The 18,387-nt window shown below is 33.0% G+C and overlaps 1 protein-coding gene across 2 annotated transcripts; it reads right to left on the bottom strand.

Moving 5' to 3' along the window:
- Window positions 1-521: 521 nt before the first annotated feature.
- On the bottom strand, window positions 522-9,109 carry LOC123539357 (BTB/POZ domain-containing protein 6-B-like). Of its 2 annotated transcripts, none has more exons than XM_045323920.2 (3): window positions 9,041-9,109; window positions 6,485-6,866; window positions 522-5,525 (listed from the first exon to the last, which is right to left on the bottom strand). In XM_045323920.2, the coding sequence occupies exons 2-3, from the start codon at window positions 6,793-6,795 to the stop codon at window positions 4,361-4,363; spliced, it is 1,476 nt and encodes a 491-aa protein (XP_045179855.2). In that variant the 5' UTR covers window positions 6,796-6,866; window positions 9,041-9,109; the 3' UTR covers window positions 522-4,360. The 2 variants fall into 2 exon arrangements, with proteins under 2 accessions (XP_045179855.2, XP_045179856.2); XM_045323921.2 differs by lacking the exon at window positions 9,041-9,109 and adding an exon at window positions 8,701-8,794.
- Between the last annotated feature and the right edge of the window lie 9,278 nt (window positions 9,110-18,387).

Genomic DNA, 18,387 nt, shown 5'->3' with positions numbered 1-18,387 from the left:
AGTACATCTGAAATTTTGCAAATTTTCTGCTTAAAGTTTCTTTTGCCGCAATAATTTCTTCAGCTAAAACTGACTGCCATAATCCGTTATAATGTTACTTATATCATAGTATTATAAAATCAGAATAGCAGTTTACATATTGTTTGTTGTGCCCTGGCCACTTCTATACAATAGCACAAAGAGGTGGGTGAACGATATGCATTTTGTTTTGTTCAACTTTTAAATGGATGGGTGTGCATGTATGCTAAATAAATTTCACTGATTTATACTTCTAGTAAAAAACCCTTAGCGTACATTATGTACTCTTAATATGTCACCTTCTTAAAAAAAAGTTACTTTGTTCATTGAACTGTTATCATTATCATAATATTTTATATCATACATATATCTTACATGCACTTCGGTTCCGAAAATTCTAAGTTTTACCTGCGAAACAGTTGACAAGCTAGAAAGCATAGCGAATGGGCTTTTAAAGATTAACTTTCCATGTAAGAGTATGAAAATGTAGTAAATGAGCTTCTTTCAGTTTATTACCACAATATTCATCAAAAAGCTGGATTACAGTGCCATAGAAATAGTATCGGTGCAATTCAAATTCAAGAAGCATAAAAAACGACTTGCAACCGACTACTGTTATTGAGTCCATCACTTGGATTATCCCAAACGTCAATTTACCGACACAAAGACAGTCGTCAGCCAAGTAAGGACTTTCTCTCGAAACATTTAACACTTGTTTGTCCTGAAATCGGAGAGCAATTCTGCAATTCGCGGACAATAAATACCATCACTCTCTCGACAGTTGTCCTAGTGGCACAGATCAGAATTTGGTCGTATGTTTGCCTAATTTTAATTAGCAATACAATGGATGGAAAGTTCTGCCATATGCCAGTAATTGCATTGCATGAATGGATACTTACAGCTCCAGAACGACTAAACCAGGAGAAAAGGGGCTTTTATAGAAGTCGGCACCAACAAACTGATGGGTTTGAAAAAGTGCGTACAAAAAGTTCACAACTTGAAAATTACAAAACAATTAATCAAAAGGTAAGAAATTACAAAGTTCGAAATATTTATAGCTCAGTAAAGTGAAGAAATGCATTATACAGTTCTAGATAACAAACAAGGGAAGTAATTGAAATGTCGTAATCCGGCGACGGTACGTATCGTGCAATAGCATTCACAGACAAGTAAAAAATCTCGAATAACTTTATTAGTGCAGTATGTTTTGATGGTTATACTTAAAATGTTAAAATAATAAAGTTGGTATGAAATAAAATCGTAAAAAGAACCTCTGGAAGCAGCTGCAACCGAGAAGAATAATAGTAGACGATATTTTTGGGCGGGAGTCTATTTTTAGATGATGAATATTCATTTAGTTAATCTCGATTCTACAATATGACATGTAAGATTTAGGAGTTAGATAGTTTAAACTAAATTATTGTTTTTGTAGGTCTGTTTATTACGTAGTTGTATTTCACTAAAGATTGACTTAAAGATGCGTAAAAACACATTGGCAAAGAGGCTATTTTTAATGAATATGCATGAGTACAAAATGGCGGCGCCTACTGGAATTCGGATACCTTTGATGATACCCTTGTATACATTACCTGCTCAGTCAAGTGTGACATGTTCACCATAAGTGTTCCTTCTCATGAGAAGGAAGAATAACATGAATAATCTCTATATTGCCCCTATTCACAAAGCATGAATCTTTCTTATATACTTTTGGAATGTCATAGAATTCATTTTTTTTTTCGGACGAACGATAAACTTGAAGTTCAATGTTTATGTTGAACCTTAAGGTTACTAGGAATATGTCAGTGTCTAGATTCAAATCTAATATTACAAGAAATTTAGCAAGCATAATAACCCACTGCCAAAGTGTAGAAAATATTTCAATGAAAATGATTTTTTGTCTCGAATGGACAGATACAAAAACTATCTATCAAAGTAAAAAAAGGAAGAAGCAAGTAACAAGATATAATACAACCAGAGCAACTGACCAGTCATATAAGATCAATGAATATATAAATTCAACAAGGAATTCTATTTTAAAGTCGCTGATGCTTTGATAAGATATGGTCCCGTGGCTTTTGATATTTCGATCTAACCACATTCAAAGAAGTATTAACTTGTCACTGACAAATTCAGCCAAATGCTCTTTAGCTTATTGCACACCTTAGTTGACAGTGTATATCTGTAAACAATGAGTATATGACACATAAGCAAAAAGAAAGAAACAAACAAACAAAAAACAAATAGAAATAGGAATTTGCAAAAGTGTGCGCATTTTGACACATCACTAGCTGTACGTATCAACAAAGAAATAAGACAAAAGGTTAAAAATAAGTTAACAGCGGCACTTCCTTCGTTCATTTCAACATATCTATGCTTACTGAAATAGAAAACTTGACTTACAGAGTAACCTCCCTTATCAATAATTCGGATCAACATTTTGACGAAATTGTAAATAAAAAATATGTTCTGCTCTACAAATAAGGAGAGGAAAGACAGATAGCATTGTTTTAAATCACATAATAAGTTGCATTACATACATTTTTATGTTTTCTTTTTGTCATTTTTTGTTTATTCACTAAAATCTATTGTGCAATATCGTTGATCCATTTACAAAGTTCGAAATATTTATAGCTCAGTAAAGTGAAGAAATGCATTATACAGTTCTAGATAACAAGCAAGGGAAGTAATTGAAATGTCGAATAAGGAGAGGAAAGACAGATAGCATTGTTTTAAATCACATAATAAGTTGCATTATACAGTTGCAAACACATAATATTTTACAAACTATTCACTGTGTTCAGTTTATCACTCCGAAACTATTCATTACCATCTTTACAGGGTCCGAAATAAAAGTGTATCCCATGTACTCGACGCCGCCTTCTGGGCGGCGTCGAATAACTAGAAAGTTGCAAAGCGATTTTGTGTATTGAAATATTGCCAGGTTCTGAAAGCTAAGTCTAACCCTACAATTGAAATATCCTCTATTACAAAACCTTAGTTCCGTAGATTTGATTTTTGAATCAAAATAACAAACAAGAGTAAATGTGAAATCGATATTGCTCGTGCACATTCACATGTGTAATCCAGTTTGATTAAACAGTTCAACCAGAAGTAATGGCGTAACGTCATTTATAACGTAGATTCTAACATGATTTGATTTCCAGTTAAAGAAAGAAGGAAATCATGCTCTGTATATTCTGCGATAAACAACGGTTGACGCGCGGACCGGTAAGAGAGCATTATGACGTCAATTATGACGTCAAATTGTCGCATGACGTCCGATACATTACTCCTCGTGTAATTGAAGTTCAGCATAATATTTATTAAAATATAGCAATGAGCATGTCAGAATGAAAACAATCAATGTCTTATTGATTTATCGTCTAATTTACCACAGTTCATCGTTCAGATGCTTCAGTATTTAACCACTCGGGCTAACGCCCTCGTGGTTCAATTCCTACGCATCTGAACTCTGAACCGTGGTAAATCAGACGATAAACCACTCGAAGGCCTTAATTATTTGTTAAATAAAGCCTGGATTTGGCGTACGGAATGAATTATTGGCAACCGGTGAGTAAATTATTTAAACGGCAAAGGTACTATCTTTCTAAAGTTATAATATGACGTGTTCAATAATTCAAAAAAAGTCTTAAAATCAGCTTGAATGCGCGGATATATTTAGTCATGGACAGTTATCTCAGAAACTAGCACACTTACCTTTACATGTTATTTCACCATGTATTTACGACTGTGATCAGTTTCATTAAAATATTAAAATCTACATTGCAAAAAATTCTATTCGCAAAAATGTTTTCAAAATTGTGATTTTCTCATAAACTCATAAAAATGTGTGTAAGGTCAAAACTTTCAAATCAGTCTAGCAAAAAAAATCGAGCACACGATCCTTTCTTTTTTATTTGCTGGATTTTCTAAGAATATTCTGAAAGTTTTATCAAATTCTACATTTTAGAAAAAAATGGTCCGAATATGCTGAACTACCTTAACACTGTATAAATGAGTTTTGTATCAAAGATGACATTGTGTCAAAGCTCAGTAACAATAAAACGAAAATATATAGACGTACAAGCTGTGCACTAAAACTGACTGGATACTACACCCGACAGACGAAGACAAATAAGAATGTTATAATTAACGAAGGTTGTAATGCATATAAAATCGGTTTCATCGAATGAAACATCAAATAGATTGTTGTTAATTGTATTTTTCTAAGATTATATTAGCACCTATTACACACGTTAGGTTCTACTCCTTTTAGGTGATCATATCAAAAAATAACACTACTACCATGTCATATTTTTCTACAGTATCGCCTCCTCCAGTATTAACTAGAATCAACAAATACGTCCTCAGTCTTCCTATTGGGAAAATTATCTATCCAAACACTTTTAATGCAATTAATATGATTTGAACTGTAGTGAAAGTTAATGCATGTATGACTTGCAAGCTTGTTTGAAAAGGCACCTGTGTAAACTGCTCCTTGACCCGTGTTATTAAAACTTGGATCACAGATAGCTTCTAAACGAATGCTAGAACGCTCAGAAGAATATTTCATTTTAAATCTCAGTGTGTAAGGGGTTTCTCTCTTTTTCAACAGGAGTGACTGCGATAGATCAACTGATTTTCTTTTATGTTGATTCACATGAAATGTTTTCCCAAACTTGATATCTTCTACAAAAAATGTACACATCAGAGGAATTTCAGCTGTTATGTCTTTTTTAAACTCGTAATAACTTTCCAATACTGGTTCAACGTTTTGCAAGGAAAAGCCACGAATTGCGCAGTCTCTCGAAACTTTGGCTATAATCGTACATTCGATTTCCTCTGTAAATAATGTTTTGAATCGTATATCTTTACGACTGTTTCCTTCACGAATTGAATCTGAAACTGGTGAAACATTCACAGGTAACCTTCGTTTCTCTCGTTTTACAGCACGATGACATGGAACTACGTCGCTTTCTTTACTATTTATACTTTCAATGATATTTTCAATTTCTTGCACTGTATAAAAACCTTTGCCCTTCACACATTTCAGAAACTCCAGATTCTTGAGAGCCGGAAGTCGCAAGTAGTAAAATGCTTCACCAAGAGTGCTACGTATGGTTTTCCCATTAATTGTCAGATCCTTGTGTGTACACTGACGCTCAGCCCATTCAATAGCTTTGTTGAATATATATGTCTCATCCTCAAAGAAAGTATCACCTTTCAGAATGTAGGTCAAGCAGGTATTCGAAATTTGAAGGAAACCTTCTGAATCTAGAACTTGTTTAGCGTTGTCATCAATACAAACACAAGCAGCGTCTCTTAGCTCGTTTACGTTATACAGCAATGCTAAGTCCAATATTTCGCAAGCATTTTCGGGTCGTAAACAAGTAATCAAAAATCTTGCACAGTATTCTACTAAACATGAAATTTGGCACAAATGTGCCAGCTCCATGACTTTTGGTGCGGTAGTTTCCTCCAGAGTAGTCTCATCACTGTAAATATACCTGTGATAAAAAGAAGTAAATTGGATCCTTTCAGACATTAATATAAAGGCCATATAATACTCTAATAAAATGTCATCATGTACTAATGTCTATAGTAGTAATGTAAAAGAACGGTATTTTGCTTTTTTTAATGTTGACATTTTATTACGAGACGATATAAAATAAAAAAGTGGAAAACCACAGATCACCAAACACGACAGAAACAAAAATGTTGCAGGCTCGGTTTGATTGAGTCTGTTAATGGACGGTAGTGGAAGTGCAAGCTACCGTCTACGCCGTCTAGCCCCGGGTTGAGTAGAACTCAACATTTGCACATGTTACAAGTACAAGAATGTAGTTAAGAGACACATCCGCATATGTATTCATACGGCAGTGCACATGGAACCTTCAATGGTGCACAGGGCGCAATTCCATGAAAAGCGGCGTATGCCCCCCAAATAAACTAATGGCTGTGCCCTAAACAAGAAAACAATGAGCAAAACTAAACAATCTGGAATAAGAGAGGGGATCTGTGGTTATGGAGCCTGCATATCACAAAAACTGCCAAAAGACAAAATTAAAAAGCAGGCACCATATCCAAAGGGTAATTAAACAATATCCAAAACTTTTAAAACCCATGAATATTTATAATCGGCACGTATTTTTTCTGCATTCATCTATCAAATACCACCGAGAGAAGCAGTAAAGGTATGTGAGTAGATATTCAAGGGTGAAATTGCTTTCTTTTCCGTTACTATACCATATTTGGTCAAGTTAGTGAATATCATTTAAGCAAAATCCTGTTCGAAAGCGGATGCTAGACAGTGCACATGTATATAAGCTTGCATATCAAAGAATTAATGATATTTTCTGTACATTATTAAAGGGAGTTTGTCGCTTTTTTTGTCAAATAACATAAATACCAAAGCTACTTATACTTAGCCAAAATGATTTCTAAATTAAATGAGTACTATGCTTACCGCAACACCAAATCAAGTATCTCTGACTGAGTGGTAAGTAGATCAAACTCTGCTTTGCTCTCTGAACACTGACTAAAAAACATTCCCTGAAAAAACGGACTTCTTGCTGCAAGCACTATTTTGTGCGCACGAATTCTGTCCGCTTTGTCATCTTCCTGATGGTCTTGACATCTGAACGTTACATCTGTCCACATATTGTTGATATATAAATGAAGCATACATGTCCCGAGCTTCTGTTCAGTCTGCCAGTACAATGTGTTATCATTTGCTTTATGTTCTGTCAAATTGTTTGGACTCGATGATTCCTCCATCTTCTCAATTTCCTTATTTCCCTGTCTCTGGTAGATATTTAACTTAAGTTACCGGTGCTTGAACAAAGATTCTGAAATTAAATCAATTTCATGATTGATGTAACTTTATACATAATAATAAAGCTACCCAAACGGACTTTTATAAGACTTTTTCGGTAATGGAATTTTTCTACAAATGTCGTAAGAATAGTATGTATGCTCAAACATCTATAAAACAGTTCCTAAATGTTTCTGAAAAAAATGACGTTGAAGAACTAAATGTAAGTTTTATTAGATTTTCCGGTCCTTTGGAACAATGAAATTTATCTAATATTTATGTACAATGGAAGTTCGTTTAAGCAACCCGGTGCTTGGGATCGATGGGCGGGCGTCAGGAGGTTGCATATGTCATTTCTCATAAACGGAAACTAAGGTCGTTTTTCTTAGTTCCGTTCTCTGCTTCGAAAGGATCTTCTTATAGGTTATATTAAGTCATTATGTTTGCATATGTCAACTACAGTTAAACCTGTATTAAGCAGACAGTCAAGGAAGCAACGTAAGCTGGTTGCTAAGACAAGTTGAAATTAGAACGAAATGTCCGTTTTGGAAGTTACCTGATTGGATGCTTAAGGCAAGTGGTTGTTTGATACAGGTGGCCGCAAGGCAGGTGGAACTATATACAATCTGTTGAGCGATTAGACGTATATGTCAAGTGAAAGATTTTTCAGAATGATGTATAAGCGAGCATGTGCATCATGCAAAACTTAAATCAAGCGAAAATGTAAATACAAGTTAATAAAAAGTTGAAATTTTAATTAAACACCACAAAAGAGTTTTAATATGGAAATGTACTCTAATTGTTAAGCAATAAATGAAATAGAAAGCAATTCTATTCAGATAAAGTTGAATTACAGATTTATTTGCATAAGTTTACATGCAGTTGCGTTGTCATGAAGACACGTTTAATCAAATTTCTGTGCATGCGGCTTTAAAGTATCCCGTATCTTCTTTAAATAAATGTTATGCATCAGAGGCCCTTAATACGGTTATTGATAACAATTTGAGATACTTAAGTGGACAAGTGTAGAAATGTATTGTGCTGTCATATAACAACATGTAGTAGTGATTTCAAAGATAGCTGTTTTCAAAGGGTATCCAGTTCATTTAAATAAAAACCTTGTCATCAAAACCTCAATCTTTTTATCTGTGACATTCCCCGACTACAGTTCTCTATTAAGTATTTGACAAATTAAGCAATAAATATAAGTTTTGACATTCTGAATGTTTAAACCGATATCAATATCTTAGGCTATTTTTATAATCTGTTTTTCTGTATAGAATATATATTTTTGTTCAAAATTTAATTTGCATTGTTGCCTCTTTTGCCAAGCGAAAATATTAGTGTAACAAGGAATCGGCACGTAACGGGATATAGTTGCACACCTTACATCTTAATGTTATGTATCAAATACATGTGCAAATCGCTCTGAACAGATAACTTTGATTCACATTTTCCTGTCTTTACATGCACAACCATTGATACCAACTCTGTTTTATTACGGCCTGTTGCTTCGAATACAGTAACCCACTTTTCTATCCTAACTGACTGAGATATTGATGTAAATCATTTCTTCTAATAATTACAAGCAGACGCAACATGTAGTACCAATTGTCTTTAGAATGCTTACAAGTTATACCAATCCCTTTTCACATTCTAATTGACGCAACTGTTTCTTACCAATATAAATCTGTCCTATATTTACATGCCTAACACACCATACTAACTCTTTGACTATACTAACCTACCAAACTTTTCCCCCACCTTTTTCAATATTGAGGCAGATGATTAAATAAATACTTCTCTAACATTTACATGTACAATCCTTGATACCAACTCCTTTTTACTAACTTACAAATAACACAGACCTGCTTGGCTGAAATGGGATATTGTCCGCCTTCCGGTCTCGGGTTTAATTACTTTTCTCAGGTTGACAATATCCCTTATCACCCTCGCTGACCTGTGCTTTATATATATATATATATATATATATATATATATATATATTCCTATTCTAATTGTACGTAGATGTATCTATAAATTTACAGACACAACACGTAATACAATATTATTGAAAGGTTCTGAAATCAATAGTTATTAATCTCGCTACTGTACACCTTACTGGTTTGAACACGAAACTACCCCTGTCAAAATAATCATTTTGTGAAACTGATATCTAAAATAATGACAAAATAAAATCATACTTACATGTGTTTAAGTTTAATATTTCTCTTGAATCCTGTCCGATAAATCTTCTTAAAACTGTTATATTGCTAATGGCGCTACCTGCAAGAATGAAATTAAAGTATATAAATCAATAAAACCAGTTTTATCTCATTTAAGTTAATCAACTTTGCAAGATCGTCATGTTGATTTGCGTCAACGATTTGTAGCAATCTACACATAAAATCAAAAATGGGTTTCAAATTTCTTATTGATCACATAACACTTAAAAGAACTACATTGTCAAATTTGCTTGTGAATAGACGGTCCATTCAATCGCTCTATTCATTGAATTATTATTATTATCATATTACACTTTGTATATAACGAACATAAATATATATATAATAGAGGATTTTCATGTTTTTTATAATATGTTGTTTCGTTGTTTTTTTTGTTTTTTTTTTGTTTGTTTTTTTTTTTTTTTTTTTTTTTTTTTTTGTTGTTTTTTTTTTTTTTGTTGTTTTTTTTTTGTTTTGTTTTTCGTTGTTCTTTGTTTTTTGTTTTATTTTCATCGAATGGTGTACTGAAATATGTTTTCTTTTAAATTTCATGAGATGAAAAAAATAACCTTATTCATGATAAAAACTTGATTTTTTTATTTTATACAAAAAAAAATTGAAAACATCTTTAACAACAACATTACATTTTCCTTACATCCGAAGTTTAGTCTTACGAAAAACGTTAGTTTTGCAGCATCAGCGAGGATAGTTAATATGAAAGTGTAGTTGTATAAGTTGTTTAGCATTCTTAATGATTTGACATTTTGTATTATTTGCTGGTGTGAAACGGTCTCTGAGTATTGTCCCTTTGTGGAAGGTTGAATGCCGTGTACTCGAATACCAGAAAGGGGTTGTGATCATTGTGAGGCTTTTCATTTTGTTTGGAGCAGGACGAATATCGAGAGATTTTGTAGGTGTATAATATGATTTTCTCCTCAGAAGCGATTTCACATTATGAACTATTTGGCCCTCAATATTCAACTGATCGAGTAGGATTCCCCCTGATCGAGTGGTTAAAGTTTGCTTGGTTGCCTTCTTTACTTCTGTATATTTATTTGTACACGTCTTAACGCAAAAAAAAAAAACAATAATTATTTAATTCTTAATATATTATAATATACACTATTGCAAATGCTTGAGTTAGTTCATTCCTGGTACCTCGGCCACTGTGAAGGATGAAGAGTGGTTTCGTGCAAACCAGTAACATTAAATGTGATATCTAACCCAGCCGTCTTGGCAATTAGTTCCAGTGACCAGTCCTGCAAGTGGAATCATTATTGCTAGAAATATTACTGAAGCTTAGTCACACCACCACCAGAATGATTTTACTTAATAAGCTTATTATTTAAGGACACACAAACTTGTTTAATGTATTTTACAGCAATAACGTGATTAAATGTAAATGTATTGTGAAACAGTGCTATTCACCTTATACACACTTAATGTTTTTGGTGTTTAGTTCAGTGAAGTAATTAAATGTAAATTTAATGTAAAATAGTGCTAAAATTCATCATATATGCAGAACAGATTGAAATAAATGGTATTTAAATTTAAGTATTTAAACATATGACTGTCAACATTCGCAAGAAATTGCCTACAATAATTAACTAAAACAATAACCGTAATATGTAATTAACAAAACATACTTAGCACAGTCTTTGCCTTTATTTCGAGTAAGTGTTTTCAGCCGTTTTTTCAACACTTATCTGTAAACAATTACGTTGTAATCAAGATAAACAGAAAAAGTTCCTCTAAACAAGTTAGTTTTCTACTAATTTTTGGCTAAGGCTATACTAGTTTATTTTTAAGTTCCTAACTTTACATCCTTGACATATCAATACTGGTGACGTACGAATAAATAATATCGTGACTCGATATAGATATTTGTTTTCAGATGGAATGCTTTGGAATAAATCAAAACTTAAGATTTTTATAAGATTTTGTAAGATTGTTTTGTTAATATATAAATGTCAAACTACCATGCATTTCTTGGTTTTGGCAACTTCAGATAAAATTCTAACCTAAGTAATTTACCTTCAAAATGCTTAGCGTGCCCAACATTGTTGTAGGCATTTTAAAAGAATGCAATATAGTGGAAAAAAGATACTTAAATATCATTTCATCGTATTGTTTTGACAACGTTCCTAAATCTTGTTAAATATACTAAAGAATTGATATAAATTCTGTTAGCAATTAACAGGAAGTTAAGACTTATTTTTATACACACTTTATCAAAGGAGTGAAAGTGCTGGAAGATCGATTGTCTCTGAACAACACAGATTGTACAAATACATAACTGTGTAAATACCAGGACAACTGTTACAAGATTGAGACAAAAGTGTACACAAATTTTGACTTTTAACCATATTTGTGAACTTAACTTTTTTTTATATAGAAACGCATGTGCTTGTTTCATGCATTCAGTTATCACGGCCAACTAGGCTATGAAGTATCATAGCAATATCTTGAATAGAAAAGGAGAGATTTTAACAAAATTGAACTGAAAAATCAAAGTTTGCACAACTATTAAAGTCGTATTAAATGTAAGGGTTTTGACCCTAGATGCCACTAATAAATAAAAATGTTTCACACCATCACAATCAAAGATTTTTAACCGATCTCAGTTCTATATTATTCTCTAAATCCGAATCAACTATTTGTATGGCTTCTTGAACGTTTTTTTTTTCTTTTTCAGCTTAATAAAATCTTATCAATGCTTCTATCAAAATCACTATAAATAATACTTACAATTTATTCTAGCTGTAATCTTCAAATAACGTCTTAAAAACCAGAACAATGATCAAGATCAAGGAAGGCACAGAAAAAAAGATATTAAACTGAATATCTAAAAATGTTACACACCATCACAATCAGACAAAGACTTGGTTCCCGTTATTTTTCTCTGAATCTGATCAAAGAAGTACTTCTATACTCTTTGATCTGATTCAACGATTTCCCTGGCTTTCTCGAACAGGTTTCTTTAGTTCAATAAAATTTAATGAATGTTTCCATCAAAATCTAATAAAGTGTTTTACAATTTTTACAGCAGCTATTTAATAGATTACATTACGTTATAAATTAACTAATTGCTCATAATTTTGTAATAATATAGTGGATGACATACACTGGTAAAGTACTGTGTATGACCCTTTTAGGACCCATTTCCCCATTCTAGACCTTTCTTTCGGTAGTTTGGGACAAAAGTTCTTTAACTCGGGGGACAAGTTTTTTTCAAACACTTGTCAAAATACCCGACTGTCAAGTACTAATTCTATTTGTTTTACTCCTATGTATCATCCCTTCTCATGTGCTAAGCAGGGGAGCAAAAATGTCAGTAATATATCTACTGTAACAGGTTTTTCCTCACATACCTTTCCTGTTATGGATCCAAAACTAAATGAGATAAAACTCTGACAGATTTTGTTCCGGGCCCAACGTTAACATTTATAGCTTCGGACAAAGTTTAATGAAGATCTGGGACTGACGTAATCTTTTAAATATATCTGCACTGTTCGACCTGCTTAAACTTGCAGTTACAATGTAATGTTTACAACTGACATAGTGTTTTATGTAACAAATTTAACCTGTCCATATGCGGGACTCGTGTACCAACATATCAACACACTTAAAAAATCTCAGGATTTGTGAAATTTTATGTTATCTCAAATGTAAGAATTTCATAAGGCATTTCAAGTAGAATCGCGATACGCGTGTATTAATACAGGTAGATAACAAAACACTTTATTTAGTTGCAGTTTAAACATGTTAACATTTTGATATGATTAATCAAATTAACAACAGTCTATCAATACAAAGTCTGAACCTGCAGTGAACGATCTGAAACTTGTTTTACAACAGCTAGACTAAATTATTTACATTAATATATATTGGGAGGCAAAAGGCTCGAATGTTGTTCCCTTGCATATGGACATGTTAATAGTACACTTTAAAATAAGTATTAACGTCCTTTGGGCTATTTAATGAAACGTTTCAAGTAGGTATTTGTGTAGTAGAAAACAAAAGATTTAAAATTATTCTCGTCAATAGGTTTTAAACTAAACGATTTGGCAAGACGTTAAGAAAATTGGTATTGTAATCGTTTATTAGATAAAGGACAGTTACCGGTAAGTATACGGGTATGTAAGTTGTTAGTTCTTAGGAGCAACTTTTCTAGAAACAAAAATTAGACACATAAGACATCTGCTTGTGTCTAAGGGATCTCTGGCGATGCAAGATACTCTGTGTTTGTGTCTGTGCAATGGTACAATGTGTAAACAAGTATTTTTTATATAGGTCATGATTAATTTAAAATTCTTTACAAATATAAACGATTATACAATACCTGTCTAGAATTTTACTTGTTTGCTAAAGGGGACAATAAAGTATTCATAAGATAACTCCTCATTTGTTTTACGTCAGCAAGACTACATTATGTCACTTTATATTCTTTTGCTTTGTCGTTATGTGTTATTAGAATTTTAAAATCCTCTTTCATAATTGATCATTTATCACTAACCTCCTTTTGTTGCAAACAAAAAAAAACTAGGACAAAAATCCAACAGTGAAAGCCACGTTCAAACAACGCAGCATCCTCAAATTGCAACGTACAGTACGCAGATGTGCACACTACCAACACATACACATATACATACACTCACACACAAAGCAAACGCACAATGACAAAACGAACAAATAAAAGAACACGGTGGGACAACGCCATGGAACAGTCAGTGGCAAAAACACCACACGGGGAGAGCTTAATCCGGTTTATGGTGTGCATCTATCCTTACTCTTACCCTCACCATGTTTCGAAGTCAGGGGACAGTGTGAATAAAAGTAATCCCGTCAGGTGAATCTCTAACACGCGGAATGACACCAACCGGCATGGCATGTACAGAAACGCTCTGGTATAATTATATAAAAAAGCAAACCTTAACATCAGAAAACGCATGTACTCAGTGCTTTCGCACAAGACAGGGCATCAAGTGAAACACGCTGAAGGGCCCGACCAAACACGTCAGAAGACAGAAAGTCAGACAGTTCAGTCCTGGTGGGATTTAAAAATGAATTTCGCAGAGTCCTATCCCTCTTCCGTCAGACAAAATCAAAGAGGTAAAACAGCGCAGTGGGCTGAACACTAAACATGCGGTGTCTCAAAACAGTTGGGTCGTAACCTCTTTTAAGAAAACGTTTTATAACTTTACTAAATACAGTTAGAACATTACCATGACCCTAATCTTTAGTTTTTAAACCACATTCGCATAAAATAGCTTTTTAGAATACCTTTTTGCAGAAGTGTCTTTGTATTGCTTCTGAAGTTTAAATCCAAATCTGAATTATGATAGTAAAATTTAGCAAAACATTTACGCAATTTGTAATAACGGTAGCCTTGCCGAAGACGTTTATTGTAGTCTATTGAGTACGTTCCATGAAATTCTCAACACGACTACACACTCTTGCAAACCAAATTAACTGAGAATTACATAACCTGGGGTATATCCCCATTCGAAATGGGGGCAATTCGTAATACTGCAATTAAAATCATCCCTCTTGTCATAAATTTTGGTATGCATGATATTGTAATAAATAAAGAGATTTAAATGTAAAAATGAGCAGCAGTATCCGGATTGTAAGTCTAATTTAACTGGACCTCTCAGGCTAAAAATTGTCCATCAATAGACTTAAAACCAGATTATCCATATTAAGAATAATCCAGATAGCAAGATATATAATTAAATGCTGTAATAATGTCTACCTGCGTTTCTGGAAAAAGGCTTTTTAATAATATGAAAACAAATCTGCGACAAGGGGAGGACAATTTGTTCTCATGGGAATACCAGTTGTCTTAAAACTGCATTCCTAAACCTGACGTGAATGTTGTTCAATAAAAAGGAAAAGGCTTAAAAGGAAAGAGCTTTACAAACTTCGTCACATGTCCACATTCTAGTTGTTTCTGATGTCAGTGACCCTTTCCTCTAGCACAATGTTTGTATTTATTGCTTGTTCAACGTCCGCAAACCAAGATCGATCATCCTTACAATCCGTTTATCATAGCTTTTAATCGAGATATATTTCTTTAAATAATTTTCTTAATTACAAACAACACTTCTTAATCAGTCCTAAAATCTCGCTTTAAACGTTCAATTAAAAGAAATACAAATAATTAAAGCCCCAACTTTTACTACCCTGGCAGTAAGTTTTGTAGGAGGAGCCTATCAAATAACAACGCTACTCTATGCTGTCTGTTAGCTAAAAATAGCTCACTTTAAATGATTCACAGGCAAATGTAAACAATGGTCAGTTGAAGAAGAAATTTGAACTAGTTTGCATGTTTTGATGGTTAAAAACTATTATTATCCATATTGTGCATCCATATATCAGTATCAATCCTATGAAAAACTGAGTCAAGACTAGCATTCCTGATTTTTAATCTTGTTTATGTAAATTTAACAATGAAACTCAAAATCAAACATTCATTTAACTAAAATTCTGTCATTGCTGGCTGGTCCATTAATTGAGATAACCTAGCAATAAATGTAGAAATAATAAACTATTTAAGTCTGGGATGCAGAACAATACACACAAATTAGCAAGTGCTGCTGTGATAAGGACTAATAAAAATGATAAGCTATTTGAAATAATATTTATCACTGTATGTCTGTAATTAGTAGTTCCCTATTTCTTTAAAACATTTTTATGATATGACATATAAAAATATAACTGTAGACATGACTTTAGTATAAAAATTCAAAATTACTTTCTGGAGAAGTTTTGCAATGCACTCTAGCTAGGTGTTAATTCCATTGATACATATGAAGCCTTCTGACGATCAGCTTTGTTGATAAAATTAACCACGTGGGAATTGTTTACATTCTCTGTTTCTCTAGGGTTCATGACCTCATTAGCTCCTCCCGGCAAATTCAAATTTTTGGCAGTTAGGTTTAAATAATTTTTTGAAACTATACTTCAACATTTTTTGTTTTAAAAAATAAAAACACCAATTGATAAAGAATATTTCAATGTGTATTTATGCAATTTTTTATAACTTTTTATTCAGTGGTTTATTTAAAATTTTGAAAAAGGGCTCTCTGATGTGAAACATACATGATTTATATAAAAACCTGCCCCGGCACCATCTTGTGGCTTTTATATGACAGTTGGGGGTTTAAGATACACATTCATAATTGTAATTTGGCTTCTTTATTATCTTTTATTTATATTTACATCTTTTTGTATGTGACAATATCATTTACACAAATCATTGTGACATTTTATCTCGAGCGCACGATATCTAATCTCGATCGCCTGACATCTTATCGCGATCGCTCGACATCTTATCTCTCGCGCAGGGTTTCTTATATTCAGCGCTCAACATCTGGTGCATAACACCTTATTTCGTGCGCATGATATCTTACCTTGAGTGATCGACATATTATCTTTAGCGCAAGACATCTTATCTCGAGCTCACTAGATCTGATCTCGGACGTTCTAAAATCGTATTAAGATCGCGTTTCATATTATCTCGGGCGCATGACATTTTATTTCGATCGCACGGCATATTTTCTCGGACGCACGAAAAATATTTCGATGACTCGAGATGATTTAATTCTAAAAATAGTGCATGTTCCGAGCATAATAAACAGGTTTCTTTTCAGTTAAAAATTCGTTAATAAAAACACAGAACAGAGTAGTATCTGTGTTACACGTTTGCGGTCGTAAACTACAAAATGTATAGGAACCGAAACCGATGATATGGGTTCAATGCCTGACTCAGGTGAATTCTCATGATAAATTTAGTTTGTTGTTAATGTTATAGAAATGATATAGAATGAAAAGAAGCTAAAAGCTTAATTTGCTAAAAGAAAAACTAAAAACGGGAAAAGCGTATTACAAATTTTGACAGCATCAGGATGTAGGGAAGTCGATAGTTCGTAAATACATGCACTACACTAAAGATGATTGGCAGTAAAACGACATTATTTACGCCAGTACCTCTGCACGCCATATATCGATTATGCAGTTTATACTTCTTCATTATTGCGTTTGATTTATTTAATAAAATATTTCTTATTAAAAAAATGCCAAGTTCTATATTTAGAGTCATTGTCATAGTATCAAAACTTTATACATATAAAAGATATTTGATACTTCGTCTGTGTACATTAAAGTTTCGTAATGATATAAGGCAATCTATGGAGACATGTGTAATTAAGGAGTAATATGTATTTCTTTTAACTGAAGGTTTAAAGAGACTAGGAAGTGTTGTTTGAAAATAAGACATTTATTTTTGTGAACATTAAGGTTTTGCAATGACTTTAAGCAATTTATATATTAAAAATAATATGTATTTCATTTAGCTGAAAGTCAAAAAGAGATTTACATCACTGGTTAGGAAGTGTATCTTGTAATTAAAAACAGTATTTACAGACTACAAAATGTCTAAATTCAAAACTATTATAAACGGGAAGAATTGCGAGGATTATCTTGAATGCCCAATCTGTCAGTGTGTTTTCACGGATCCAAGACACTTTTTTCCTTGTCTTCATACATTTTGTTGTGAATGTTTAGTTAGAAACATAGAAATTTGCATCGAAAGTCCTTATTATGAAATAACGTGCCCGCTATGCAAAACTGCTTCAGAAAAAACGGTTTCCTTCTTCATAGTCGTCCAAGAGCGAAGTGGGTGGAAGCATTTCCTAAAAACAGAAACATTTCTGATGTGCTTGAATTACTAAAGAGGGAAGATGAATATTGTTGTATTCATCCAAATAGGTTAGTTGAATTCATCTGTGTGGATGATAGTGCCTTGTGTTGCAGCGAATGTTTGTTGCGGAAGCACAGGCGTTGTGGAACAGTAGAGAGGATAGAGGATTACACTCCGACTTATTTAGAAAAGACGCTCGAAGAACAACTGTTCTTTGAAAATAAGACACAGGCCGACATAACATCAGCTAAGACACTTTTTGACGCGAATAATTTAATGCTTAATCGTTTGAAGGGATTTGAAAAGCAGTTACAAGACGTTATAAAAAAATTCGAGCGAATACAGTATGACATATTTTTGAAAATCAGTTCCCGTAAACAGCACTACAAGAAAGATATCAAAACATTAAAAAAGAAAGTAAATGAATCGGCAAGTTTGTTAACCCTTTTACAATGTCAAAGTGATATCATATTATCGAGGAAAGAAATTGGTGACTTACTCGCAGATATTAGAAGAATTGACGGCCGCGCTACCGATATTGTACCAGATGTTAACTTATTGCAAGAAGAACTTGAGAATCTATAAATGTTCCTCATCAAAGACTTAGACACAAAAAGTAATAATTC

The sequence above is a fragment of the Mercenaria mercenaria genome, chromosome 18 (assembly GCF_021730395.1).
Source record: "Mercenaria mercenaria strain notata chromosome 18, MADL_Memer_1, whole genome shotgun sequence".
NCBI classification, from domain to species: domain Eukaryota; kingdom Metazoa; phylum Mollusca; class Bivalvia; order Venerida; family Veneridae; genus Mercenaria; species Mercenaria mercenaria.
The sequence above is the reverse complement of the archived record's forward strand: the minus strand, read 5'-3'. Positions and strand labels throughout refer to the sequence as shown.